The 13666-nt window shown below is 35.3% G+C and overlaps 1 protein-coding gene across 1 annotated transcript in view; it reads right to left on the bottom strand.

Moving 5' to 3' along the window:
• CD109 (CD109 molecule) overlaps positions 1-13666 on the bottom strand; it is an 83336-nt gene that overhangs the window by 53597 nt on the left and 16073 nt on the right. Inside the window, exons 4-13 of the mRNA XM_034431893.3 lie at positions 11590-11820; positions 9793-9918; positions 9323-9362; positions 8695-8776; positions 6525-6618; positions 4953-5076; positions 4227-4336; positions 3310-3528; positions 1744-1845; positions 1583-1645 (exon numbers count right to left, since the gene is read on the bottom strand). Of these exons, the coding sequence (XP_034287784.2) occupies positions 1583-1645; positions 1744-1845; positions 3310-3528; positions 4227-4336; positions 4953-5076; positions 6525-6618; positions 8695-8776; positions 9323-9362; positions 9793-9918; positions 11590-11820 (1191 nt within the window). The remainder of the gene's footprint in view (positions 1-1582; positions 1646-1743; positions 1846-3309; positions 3529-4226; positions 4337-4952; positions 5077-6524; positions 6619-8694; positions 8777-9322; positions 9363-9792; positions 9919-11589; positions 11821-13666) is intronic.

The raw sequence follows: 13666 nt of genomic DNA, 5'->3' as shown, positions 1-13666 counted from the left end.
TGGCAGGGAAAAAGACCTAGAATCAGATTAAAAACCTTGCAAGATTTTAAAGATAAAGGAGGACTAGCATTGCCAGAGTGGGACATATACTACCAAGCAGCAAGCCTAGTATGGTTGAAAGAATGGATGGAATTGAAAAATCAAAGAATATTAGTAATTGAAGGGCATGATTTGCAAGTGGGATGGCATGCATTCCTGCGGGATGATAAATACAAGACACATGGATATTTTAAAAGACATATATTAAGGAATGCACTGCTACTGATTTGGACTAAAATCAAAAAACACCATTATACAAAATTACCAATTTGGATTTTTCCTACAGAAATATTAATACACCCAAATTTAATAGAATGGGATAAGATCATTAGGTACAGGGGTATTCTAAAAGATCAAGGAAAATTAAAAACAAAACAAGAATTAGAACAAGATTTAAATAGAGAAATAGATTGGTGGATATACATACAAATTTGGTCAAAATACAAAGAAGTCATAAAACTGAATGAGGTACAATTGGAACAAAATGAATTGGATAAAATTATACAAGGGACGGAGCAGAAACTAATTAGTAAAATATATAAATTTTTACTACGATATAAAATGGAAGAGGAAATAGTAAAAGACACAATGACTAAATGGGCGAAAAATTTTAATCATACAATAGAATTAGAGAAGTGGGAAAAGATGTGGCAAACAAATTTTAAATTGACACTGTCGACAGCATACAAGGAAAACCAGATGATGTTTCACAGATGGCACTTACCGCCAGCAAAAATAGCTAAGATGTTCCCTAATAAATCCCCATTATGTTGGAAGTGTAAAAATAATTAAGGAACATATTATCACCTCTGGTGGACGTGTCCAGCAGCAAAAAAAATTTGGGCCAAAATCAGTGGCTAGAGAAAATAATACAACCACCGATAAATGGAAAACCTGAGATGTTCCTACTAGGAATATTCACAGAAAAAATTACAAAGGAAGTAAAATATTTAATATTACATATTTTAACTGCCGTTCATATAGTCTATGCCCAGAATTGGAAGAAAGAAAATGTACCATCTGAAGACGAGTTAATAAAAATATCTTGGAATGTGCCAAGATAGACAAACTGACAAAAGAACTTAAAGAAAAAGAGGATACAGAATACTATAGGACTTGGCACAAGTGGTATAAGTGGTTGGAGGGAAGGAAAAATGAAGAAAATTAGGGGGGAAAGGTAGAAATGTTATAAAAGACAGAAAGGAAATGTTAAAGTATAAAAAATAGGAAATAGATATGAGAGAAATATATTGTATATATAGTAATTAAAATGTTGGGGACATTTTAAATAGTAAAGTAGTAGTAAGTAGTAGTAGTAAGTAGTAGTAGTCGATTTAAGTAGTAAATCGAAATAATATAAAGAGAAAGAAGGGGAAATTGTGAATAACAAAGAAGATCACCGTGCAATAGCTGTAAAGAGAATGTGTTTATAAATGTTGTATGTCTTGTACTGTTATATTGGTATTATAAAAATAATAATAAAAATTTTTTTAAAAAGGAAGGATCAGCTCTGAATTATTTTGCAAAAATAAAAAGTAAGTACCATATAATTGATCTCATTCAACGGCATGCTGCTCTGAACACTGAGTTCCAAAGGTACCCCAACCTAGGAAAAATAAAGAAGTCTTGAGTGAAAACACCAATCATAATGTAATGGAGTAATTTACTTTAAAAACTTGTTCAATTACTGATAGACGCAATTACTTTTAAATCCTTGCTTGTTTTTCTAATCTGAAGGTAAGACAAACTGGGTGAGTAGAACACATCATGTATCCTTATGAAAGTCTGACTCTCCAGAAATTCAGCCTGTTTTTTTAAAAAAAGAAAGGCAAAAAAGAGTACATAAGACAACAATAAAAAGTATATCTCCCTTAAAAATGAAATAGTACAGGTGGAAGATTCAACACTTAGCATAGTTCCTGAAATACAACCCTACCCTTTTTCTTTGAATACTCATTTGGAGAAACGAAGGATGAATTTTGCTAACAGCATACCTATAAGCATTTGCCCTGTTCAAACTACATGTAGTCCTCGACTTACGATCACAATTGAGCTCAAAATTTGTTGTTAAATGAAACATTTGTTAAGTAAGTTTTGCCCCATTTTATGACCTTTCTTTTTTTTTTATTGAAAAGTTTTATGAAAAATACAAACATTTTCACCCCCCCACCCTTCCCCCCTCAACCCCCCCTCCCCTTCCCACCCTCCCTTCCCCTCCCTCCCCCCCCCCTCCCTAGACTTCCCAGAACGAGCACAGGGTATAGCATTCACAAACCAAGAACTAAAATGTGCTAACAAATTATTACATTTCATATTCTCCCTAGATCCTAAACTCCTTATAACTCAGAAAAAACAAACATAAACTACTTAATATTATTTCATTCATAAGCTATATGAATCTTCTTATTCGGGTACTTCTTCTGTATGTAATCAATCCATTTTCTCCATTCCGATATATATCTCTCATTTGAATGGTCTTTAAGGTATGATGAAATTTTTGCCATTTCCGCCAAATGCACAACTTTTAATGTTCATTCCTCAATAGTAGGTGGATCTTCCTTCTTCCAGTACTGTGCCACCAGTAACCTGGCAGCCGTTATTAAGTTCAAAACCAGCTTAGTCTCTATTACAGATTTTATGACCTTTCTTGCCACAGTTAAGTGAATCACTGCAGTTAAGTTAGTAACACGGTTAAAGTGAATCTGGCTTCCCCATTGGCTTTGCTTGTCAGAAGGTCGCAAAAGGTGATTACATGACCCCGGGACACTGCAATTGTCATAAATATGAGTCAGTTGCCAAACATCTGAATTTTGGTCATGTAACCATGGGGATGCTGCACCAGCTACTAAGTGCAAAAAATTGTTGTAAGTCACTTTTTTTGGTGCCATTGTAACTTTGAATAGTCACTAAATGGACTGTTGTAAGTCAAGGTACCCTTTAATGCAGTTTAGATTACAAATAAGCCATAGCAAACCATGGCACTCCCCTCCCCATATATTTGCCTCATCAACTTTGGGAAACTCCATACCCAAATCACAATTCTTAAAGAGTTTTTATCTAATGGGAAACTGTGGTTTAATAACAACAGCAATAGAAGAAACTTCCCTTCTTACATTCTATTGCAATTATTACAAAACAACATACATATCCAATGACTACCGAGATAAATTTGAGGAAGAAGACAGGCATTAAACAAGTTTCCATATTGAAATTATTTTCACTAGCCAGTTAAAGCTTTCCTTTAGACAAAACGACAGGAAATGAATATACCTTAATATACAAAACTGTTGTATTAGCTGAAACTGGAATATCAATCTGAATAATCCCATTTTCTGGAACAGGATAATTTATCTCATAATCTGTGTTCTTTTTCTGTAATTCATTTTCATATAGCTGATAAGAAATTTTTGACTGTGTGACCGTGATTGTGACATTATTCTTTTGTTCAACAGACGTTAGTGGATGATTATCAGTTCTTCTTACTTTCAGCTGAAAATAAATTAAACTTTTAATTTAACTTTTAAATTAATCTCCACATTTACTACAGACATTACTCCTTTTTGGGGAGAGGGTCTCCTTTTAACACTTGTTTTAAGAGGGCTCAAGTGGGTAAGAAATGTTCTAGATTTTGAATTGGTTTATATAACCCATGGCTGTAATGGCTAGGCACTTGGTTTAGCAAGTACAATTTAAATCTTGTTTTAAAAGAACTCACATTTTACAAGGCAAATAAATTATTTAAAACAATAATAACCGTTATGTAGAGCATTTATTTGAATTGGTAATACTATCTTTGGTAGCAGAGAACAATGGGTATATCTGGTGACTTCATTGTTGCTCTAACTTTCCACCCTGAGGTGTGGAAAATAAAGGCAGGATATAAATCTAATAATTACCAAAATAAAGGAATATTTATGGGCAACCTTGGATATGTGAATGTCAAATAAAAATACTAAATATTATAGCCCACACTCTACATATAGACTCCAGGTGAACGTGTCAGATGGAGATGAAGACTTTTGGCCTCTTTAGTTTTGGTGTGGAATTGGAGGTTTTGAGAAATACAATGGCTGCCTTAAGACTTGTAGCTTTTTAAAAACATAATTCCATCTTTCTGATGCATCTTTCATTCAGTCCATTTCTGAAATGATACCGAAAGAAGCAAACAGTAACACAACACTACTCACCATAGCAATGAAGTTCAGAGAAGGCTTCAAGAATCTTGGATATTCAACAAAGTCTAATGCATAATCGTGCAGCTGTGGAAATACTGTAGCACTTGCATTTTGGGAGATTCCTATTATAACAATCAGAGATCTTTTTAAAATGATAGACACGGATTTATTTGTTTTTAACTAAAGTAAGATAATTCACACTTACTATTATAAATGACAACAATCTGTGATTAGATTCATACAAGATGCTAAGACAAAAAAACAAATCATTTAATGTCTTAGTGTACTATGTCATCCTAAGCCTTGTGTTTTGTAGATGGTTTATGGTTTTGCATAGTAGTAGATGGCATATCTTTATCTCAGTTTCCAGAGCCTTTAAAATTATGAAATTTAGCTTCAAATTACCAGTGTTAGGTGATAAGATTTTCACTTTTATTTGTTGAGTAGAATAGGTAGAATAAGCTTTTGCAAATCCCATCAGATGTCCCTCTCCAACAAATAACAAAAAATACCCCATCCATAGCAATAAACTATGGTACCTAAATTAGAACCACCATGCCTCCAAATATCAATTACTAAGAAATATGAATGTGATTTAGTGACTGTACTCAGTCTGAGACTGTATATTGTGTGCTTGTGGGATTATGACTGCCCACTGTAAAAGGATACAGCTGGATTAAATAGACTTTTGATTTGATCTCTTCCAATGTTCTATAAAAACCACATTAAACCACATACCTGTAAGAGATTCTGTAACAACAGCTATAATTTCTATAGGTGCTGGGTGCAATACATCCTCATGTTCGACAGTTACATATTTTATCTCTGAACTCTCCAGTGTAAAGTTTAAAGAACCATTAATCTGAGATCAGGAAAAATAGATTGATTAATCCTATGTGATATTTGAAGCAATATAACCAGAAATAATATTAAGATATAATGTTTTTGTTACTGCATTTCACTGTGAAATCAAAGCAATATTCATAAAATACCATGCCAACATCTGAATCTGAGTCTCAATAAAAGAGAATATATGTAGCTCAGGACTGAACTGTGGACAAACAACCAAGCTCAGAGAACACCAAGTACTTCACAGAATCTCAGTCTGGGTACATTTTAGGTTGAAATTCATTCTAAGCACTATTAGTATAGGGCAATTTAAGGAGTTGCCTTAAATGGCATACAACATCACAGAATCCTTTTTATGTATTATAAAGATGAGGTATCCCAAAGATAAATAGATAGATAGAGAGAGAGAGAGAGAGAGAGAAAGAGAGAGAGAGAGAGGGAGGGAGGGAGGGAGGGAGGGAGGGAGGGAGAGAGGGAGGGAGAGAGGGAGAAAGAGAGAAAGATCTGATTCTCACAATAGCCAAAACATTTAGAAGATTTGTTCTTGACCATATATCATTACATTTTATTTTTAATACTTTTACCATACACAAATTTATATGAATTGAGATATACCTACACCACAATATCTCTAACCACTAGTTTTCCTTGCTAAAACCGAGTGGAAAAAGGCAAAAAAGACGCAGATTAATACAACATTCCTCTCTCTTGGCTTAGCTACAGTTTTACAAGATATTTGTGGAAAGAATAGCCACCATAGCTGAAATGTTATAAAACTGATACAAAATTAAAATTAGGGAATTATTTTCAGTGATGAATTTAACCTGGAAGAAAATACCTCAATTTGTCCCAGTCGTGATATTTGGTTGTAGTTAATCTCCACATTTACTACGGACATTACTCCTTTTTAACACTTGTTTTAAGAGGGCTCAGTGGGTAAGAAATCTTCTAGATTTTGAACTGGTTTGCATAACCCATGGCTGTAATGGCTAGGCACTTGGTTTAGCAAGTACAATTTAAATCTTGTTTTAAAAGAACTCAGATTTTACTAGGCAAATAAATATAAAATATCATATTTCTAAAACAGATAAAGAGAATCTTAACCCTAATCCTTCATATAAGCTTTTTCCTAAAACTCCTGCTAATAAGCTATTGCACATGGTCTCTGACCCAACTTCATTCCAAAACTCTGAAATGCCACTGGATCTAGATATATGTCAATTTTGAGACAAAAAAGCAAGAAATAGTAAACAATGCAAAAAGTTTTTTTTTTAATTTTTTCTGATAAGGTTTTAAAGTAGTAGTATGAGGAAGAGGAAGAAGCTATTCTGGATCAGAAAACAGCAAGGAAAATAGAAAGACCACAGGAAAAATCACTAGAAAATGTGGAGTGAGGGTGGGCCATGATGCACAATTTTCCTGAAACCATCAGTATATTGTCAAGAACTGAGAATGGCTCACCTCCATTATTTTAGTTATCTTTGTGCTCTGTCTTCGAAACAATGAGAAGAAATCAATAGTGACCTTTCCTTTCATAGGTTTTCCATATACGTACCTGAAATGAATACCCAAAGCACCCAAAAGTATCAGTTGGAAATTGTTAGTTTCAAAAGACAGACTGAAAACATATAATAACCCATCATGTACTTATTAACCTGGACAGTTTATTTTGCAAACAATGGTTTCCTTTTTTCCTCTCATCTTTTTTCCATTTGAACATCTCTTAACCAGCATCTAATCACAACTTTTTATCACCCTCTTTTCAATCAATGCAGTCTTTATCTATATATTTGTTTTGCAATTTGATTATCATGCTTTCCTTTCCATATGACCAAATAGTTTCACTTTTTAACTATGCCCTTCTCACAGCAGTCAATTTTTATTTTTCTCCTGTCATACCCAAATCTGTACAGTAGGACGTACATCTCTTTTCACTTATTTTGACAAACATTAATTCCTCCCAGGAGACCACATATTACCCAACAACATAGTACCTTGCTGCTAGCATTTGAACTTAAAAGATGCACAGCTTGATATACCTGCTCTAATTTGTCACCATTGATGGTTAACTTACAATCATTCACTCTATTTTCCTAACACACATCACATGGGGCTAGGATATCTGAGGGACCGCCTCTGCCCAATTACATCTGCCCTTCCCATTAGGTCCAGCAAAAGATGTATGTTGCAGGTGCTATCTGCAAAAGAGATTCATCTGGAGGAACCCAGAAGACCAGCCTTTTCTGTCATGCCACCTGCCATGTGGAACATTGTTCCCCCTGAGGTAAAACTGACTCCCATCTATGACATCCTTCTGGAATTCCCTTACAGCAGATCTGGGGGTCTCAAGGAGACTGAGTTTTGATGAGATTGCTGCATTATTTTTAACATAAATTTTCTCCACTGTCTTGTTATTAATATTGTTGATGATTTTTAATTGTAGTTGTTTTAATATTTTGAGGTCATAATTGTTTTTATTGTAAGCAACCTAGAGTACTTTAATATGAGATGAATAGCTATATAAATGTGATAGTTAAATGAAACATTTTTTTCACTGCACATTCCTACATACCTAGCTGATACTCGCCAAGCAGTCACCATTCTCATCGTTCTTGCTACTCAATCACATCTTCTATAACTCATTCATCTTGTCTTAGCCATCTATTCATATCGCCTATCAGAATAATATTCTCCCCTTGGAAACATTCATTCAGAGAATTATACCATTTTTCACAAAAACTAATTTCTGGGTTTTCTATCATTCCATTCACTGAATAATAATATGAAACCATCACCAACATATGGATTCCTATTTTCATATGCAGTAAAAAAACTGAAAGGCAATAATTCCTATTTTCTGATATATGTGTTGTCCTTTTCACTCATTGTTAAACCTCTACCTTCACTTCCTACATGAATTTCACTCCATGTGATCAGTTCATTTCCATTCAGATTACCTGTATTATATCATTCCCCTTCTCCTTCCTCTTAGTTTCACAAATATAGAATTATTTTTAATTAACTGGTTCATTAATTCTCTTTAACATTTATTCCTATTACATTACAATTACAATCTTCTATATAAACTGTAGTTGTAAAATACAGACGGTATAAGGTATAGGTTATGAGTCCTAATTGTACCTGTGTCACAGATAGTTCTCTCTTTTAATAATCTGAATAATACTCATCAGGTCATACTATTGTGCATAAATCAGAATCTTAATCTATAAAATACTGTGCCAGCCATTACACCATTGCCCACATTCCATCAAGTAGCAAGTTATTATTTATTTATTTAGTATACGTCATCTACAGACATCATGCAATCAGTGATATATTGATTTAGTTTAAATAAAGCATCAGCAAACATACACACACTACAATGTAGGAGATAAGATAAAACCATAACAAAATCACCATAATATGCCATACATAAGTATATGCAATATACTGATGCATACTCTGGATATTTTTTGCTGCTACTACACAATAATGAACTGTTTTTACTTGCATCCCACCTCTTCCAAATTAGAAACATTCTAAATAGAATAATTTACTCCAGCATTACATAATTTTTATATCTGAAACATAGATATAGCTTTCAATGCCATAATATTTACTTTTTACTTACTTTGCTGTGATAGTGCCATTCAACATACTTTGCATAGAATGATAGGTAGGTGTTGTTAAATAGACTTCAAACTTTGGTGCCACTGAAAAACCCCAAAAGCAACAATTAAAATTACATAATGGAAAAACTAAAGCAACTAAAAGATTAAGCTTGAGTGCTCCACTACTATATATTTATTATTCAAGGAAGACTTCATTGAATGAATGAATGGATGGATGGATAGACCTCAGAATGACTTTTGGTTTTGCAAGCTGTAAAAGATAAATTTAACATTACAAACAACTGGATACTCAAAGCAAGATCTGACCTTGTTCATACTAGAAGAAGTTAATAATGATTACTTAAGTCCCACCCAGTGATTTCACTTTGTTTACTCTAAGAATTACTGTCAGGATTCAAGTTATTAAACTTTATGCAAAACAGCCTTGCAATCTGAATATTATAATTTTTATATTTATTTATATTTATATATATTTATATAATAATATATTTTTTAAATGATAAGTAATATTCTGAATTTCAGTTTTGTGGAAGAATCATTACCTTCTTAAATTTAAAAATGTATTCACCTTCTACCCTAAAAAAATTATAAGCACCTATTTTTAATGAGCAGAGTGTTATCACTTACCATATTCCATTACTGCAAATGATTGATAATAGGCTTGACCCTATGGAGACACAGGCAAAAATAGAAGTCTATGAAAAGCATGTTGAATTCCTTTAGTTTACTGAATCTAAGGAAAAACCTTGTTCAAAATTATCTTGACCATTTAAGAATAAATGCATGCTGAGATATATTTTTTAAAAGTGATACTTTTTTCATGATATTCTCATTTTCAACAATCAAGAACCAAGTTCCTTAAATTTACTATCTAATGAATCATTCAGATTATAAAAAAGTGAAAAGTGTACCATCACTTCTTAAATCACAAGCAGGCAGTCTGTAATCGTGAGTCAATTTTGGAGTCCCTGGAGCTTAATCTAAATGTGATCTAGCCCCACCCACTTTGAAGCCTTTTACTCCTCCTTAAATTAAAGCTGTCATCAAAAGGCTGCCCACTTCTACCTTAAATACAAACACATCTTAATTATACTCACATTTACTTGAACCTCTATAGACCAATCCCCCAAGAGAGGATGTTTGGATAATTTGAAACGCTTAGCGATCTTGCCCAGTTTTCCATTCTGTGTCAACCATTGCTGAATCAAATTTCGCTGAGGATCCTAACAAAAAATATGTTAAACTACTGTATATATTCAGAATACAGAATTTAGTGTAATATAAAATAGGTTCATGGAAACAAAGTAATATAAAATAGGTTCATGGCAACAAAGTATGCTTCAGCAGAAAATATCCACCTAGAAAACTTCACCATCAATTCCGCTATATAATCAAAAAGGTTGTAGATGTTAAGATTAGAAGTTCCTGTGGCAACAGGAGTTAATTTTCAGAAATGCTTTCACTTCATCATTATCTGACAAGGAATTTCATCATTTCTTATAGACCAAGGGTGTCAAACTCAAGGTCGCGGGCTGGATCCGGTCCATGGGGTGCTTAGATCTGGCCGCAGGGCCACCCTGGAAACAGTGAAGGACCGGCCTGCAGTGCCTCGGCCAGAAAAAACGGCTCCTGAGCTCCGTTTTTGGCTACGACAGCCAAACTCTCTGCCAGTGAAAGCAGAGCGGCCCTTCTGAGCTCCGTTTTCACTGGCAGAGGATTGCAGGAGGCCATCACAGCTGAAAATGGAGTTCAGGAGTCCGTTTTTGCTGGCAGAGCGTTCAGGTCAGCACAGGCGCCAACATGAGTGACATTGGGCTGGTCATGCCCACCTTGGCCTGAGGTCAAACACAACCCTGATGCGGCCTTCAATATAATCAAGTTTGACACCCCTGTTATAGGCCCTCAATGCAATTGTTTATTTGTTTTGGGCAGATTTCATTTCTGAAAAAAAATTTCATCTGTTCCCAAGTCCTCATGTCTTACTTAGCTATGGTTTGTTTAACTACAACTCACTGAAACCAAATAGCTATATTATGGCTTGCTGTACATTGCATATCAAGCCATTGAGGCACATTTTCTGGTGATAAAGTATTTTCTACCCATAAATATAGCCATGAATAAATGTAATGAAGTCTCAATAATTTTAGAATGATTCTTTTATGTCACCCAGAGTCATGCTGTGTGGCCAGGTAAATGCTTTAAACAAATACATAAATAATGAACACTTTCCAAAAATCTCTTTCCCATCATTCCCTTACTAAAGCTCTTTTATAAATAGCAATAAATTTTATCCTGAATTTATATCAATTGTGTTCTAAAACATAAATTTAGCGAGGAAGAACATATAATTTGGACCATTGTGAGAACATCTATACTCTATAGCCGTGATGGAGAACCTATGGCACGTGTGCCAGAGGTGGCGTGCAGAGCTCTCTCTGCTGGTACGTGCACCGTCGCCCCAGATCAGATCTCCATGGTGTTTCTTTTGTGAGCTTCTGTTTCCCTGCAAACGACGAAACAGAAGCTTATGAAAGAAAAAGATCTTACCTCTTGTTGCAGTGCTGATATTGGGATGCACTGCCTCCTGCCGGCCAGCTGGTCTTCAGGTCTCTGCTGCGCATGCATGAATGCATGTGTGTGCACGCACATGTTGGTGCCTGCACACGTTCATGCGTGTGCAAACACCTTTCAGTTTGGGCATGTGCTCACACCGTTTGGGCACTCGGTGTCTAAAAGGTTTGCTGTCACTGCTCTATAGTATGTACAAATACATATTTATTTAGGGTGTCTTTTACAAAAAATCACCCTCCTGTTAGTGTGAATGCACAAGAGTAATTTTCACATATTCCACATGAAATCCCTTCTTTGCCAAATAATTTTAAATCTATGCTTACCTGAATATATATATTTACAGGCGTATTATATGGTTTGAGGTCAGAATGCAGAGTAACAACCCGTATTTTCACCTCTTGTCCTGGTTTATACATTGCCTTGTCAGTCTGGATGAAGACTGAAAAACTTTTGCTTGCAAATGGCAGTGATGTACGATTAGAAAACAGCAGTTGTTCTTTTGAATATCCATTCACTAATAACTCATAATCGGCATCAGTACTGCCCAATGGGAGCTGAGGAAGAAAACTCATTTCATTACCATTGCTATTGTTTTATTTATTTGATTTTTTTAATCCCAGCTTTATTATTTTTTAAATAATGGCAATCATACCTAATGCTCCTTCCTCCTTTCCCACAATAACAACCTTGGGAGGTAGGTTGGGCTGAGAGCGTGACTGGCCAAAATGATCCAGCTAGTTTTCAAACCTAAGGAGGTACTAAAACTCACAGTCTCCTGGTTCCTAAACCAGGCATCTTAACTATTAGGCAAAACTGGTTCTAGACATTCTTACATATCCTTGGAGACATCAGGAAACAGATGACTGGAAGTCAAAATACATAAAGATCATATACATTAAGATTATGAGTCTAAGAGTTAACCTGCACTGCCTAGTTGTTCTGGCACCTGAATCAACAGAAAATTTCTTCTAAAGGGCAGAAAGAAATGAAATCATGCTCCATTAATGTCTTATTTACCTTCCAATCAACCTCAAGTCCCATTTGTCTGCTCTGCTTCTGAAGTACATTTTTCCCTCTTGTGTTGGCAAAATGAAAGAGTTAGAATTGATTTGAAGTTTGAATATCATTTCTTGAGAATTAAACTTATCTGAGGGACTGTCTCTTGCCGGTCACATCTATCCAACCCATCAAGAGTGGGGAGGCAGGGAATGCTGCAGGTCCCATCCCCAAGGGAGATACACCTGGTGGAACCTAGAAGAAGGGGCTTCTCTGTGGTAGCTCCCTCTTTCTGGAACATCATTCCCCCAGAGATTAGAACGGCTCCCACTCTAATACTCTTCTGGAAGGCACTGAAGACCTGGTTCTGCCAGCGGGCCTGGGGAACCCAGAGCGGGATGGAGGTCATTAAATGGCTCGTGTGATCTGCTGTCACTGGGGAGAGGTGTGATTTTATTATATTATACTATATTAATTTATTTGATTCTTTTTATTAGTTTTATTGTTTTAAATGTAGTTTATATTCTGTAAGCCGCCCTGAGTCGCCATGGGCGAATAGGCGGCAATAGAAATTCAATAAATAAATAAATAATTTTCTTAACTAGCTGCTCAGTGCTTTACTGCCACTATTGTTAATTTTCACAACCTTCCCCGTTCCCCAAAATAACTGAGTTTATACAATATATAGCATTCCTCTCACAAGAAGTGCCTGAGGAAAGGCACTATAATTCACAAAAACTTATGCAATAATAAAGTTATTAGTCTTTAAGGCAGGGATGTCAATTCTAATAGTTATGGATAGTGTAGGATGGCTTGTTCAAGGGCTACAAATTGCAGTCATTTCACACTTTGATAGAATTTTCTAGAGCAGGCCTGTCACATTTGCGGCCCTCAGGCTAGATACGGGCCACGCCCACTTTGGCTCCACAAAAGCAAAAAAAACATCCTGTTATGGCCCGATATGTCACGATATTGCCTGTGATGCGATCGGGTTTGACACCCCTGCTCTACAGAATCAAAAATGTCTAAAATGAAGAATATCTTTCTATGCCATTCCATTAAATGTACATTTGTTAAATTAAAAAATCTCCACTGTAAAACAAGCTTCTGGCAATGCTGTGAAACAGAGCCATGTTACTTTGCTATTTAGCTGGCAGCACTTTTCATTAACCAGAACACCAACATTTGGCTTTGTTCCTGAGCTAATATGTCCTGTTATTTTCAAAAACATATTTGGGTTGAACTAGGAAGCCCAACTTGACACTGTCCAAATTCTTTCTTCTCTCTCCTTGCTGAAGAGAAAAATCTTTCTTCCCTTTCTTGCTCACTCTTCATTTTTGCTTCTTCTTTCCTGCCTAGCAGAGATCCTATTTGCTTGCAAGGTGACTGGCTGTTTCTTCCACT

This window comes from Pantherophis guttatus, chromosome 1 (assembly GCF_059756535.1).
Source record: "Pantherophis guttatus breed Tessera chromosome 1, ASM5975653v1, whole genome shotgun sequence".
Taxonomy (NCBI): domain Eukaryota; kingdom Metazoa; phylum Chordata; class Lepidosauria; order Squamata; family Colubridae; genus Pantherophis; species Pantherophis guttatus.
Note: the sequence above shows the minus strand (reverse complement) of the source record. Positions and strands in the feature narration are given on the sequence as shown.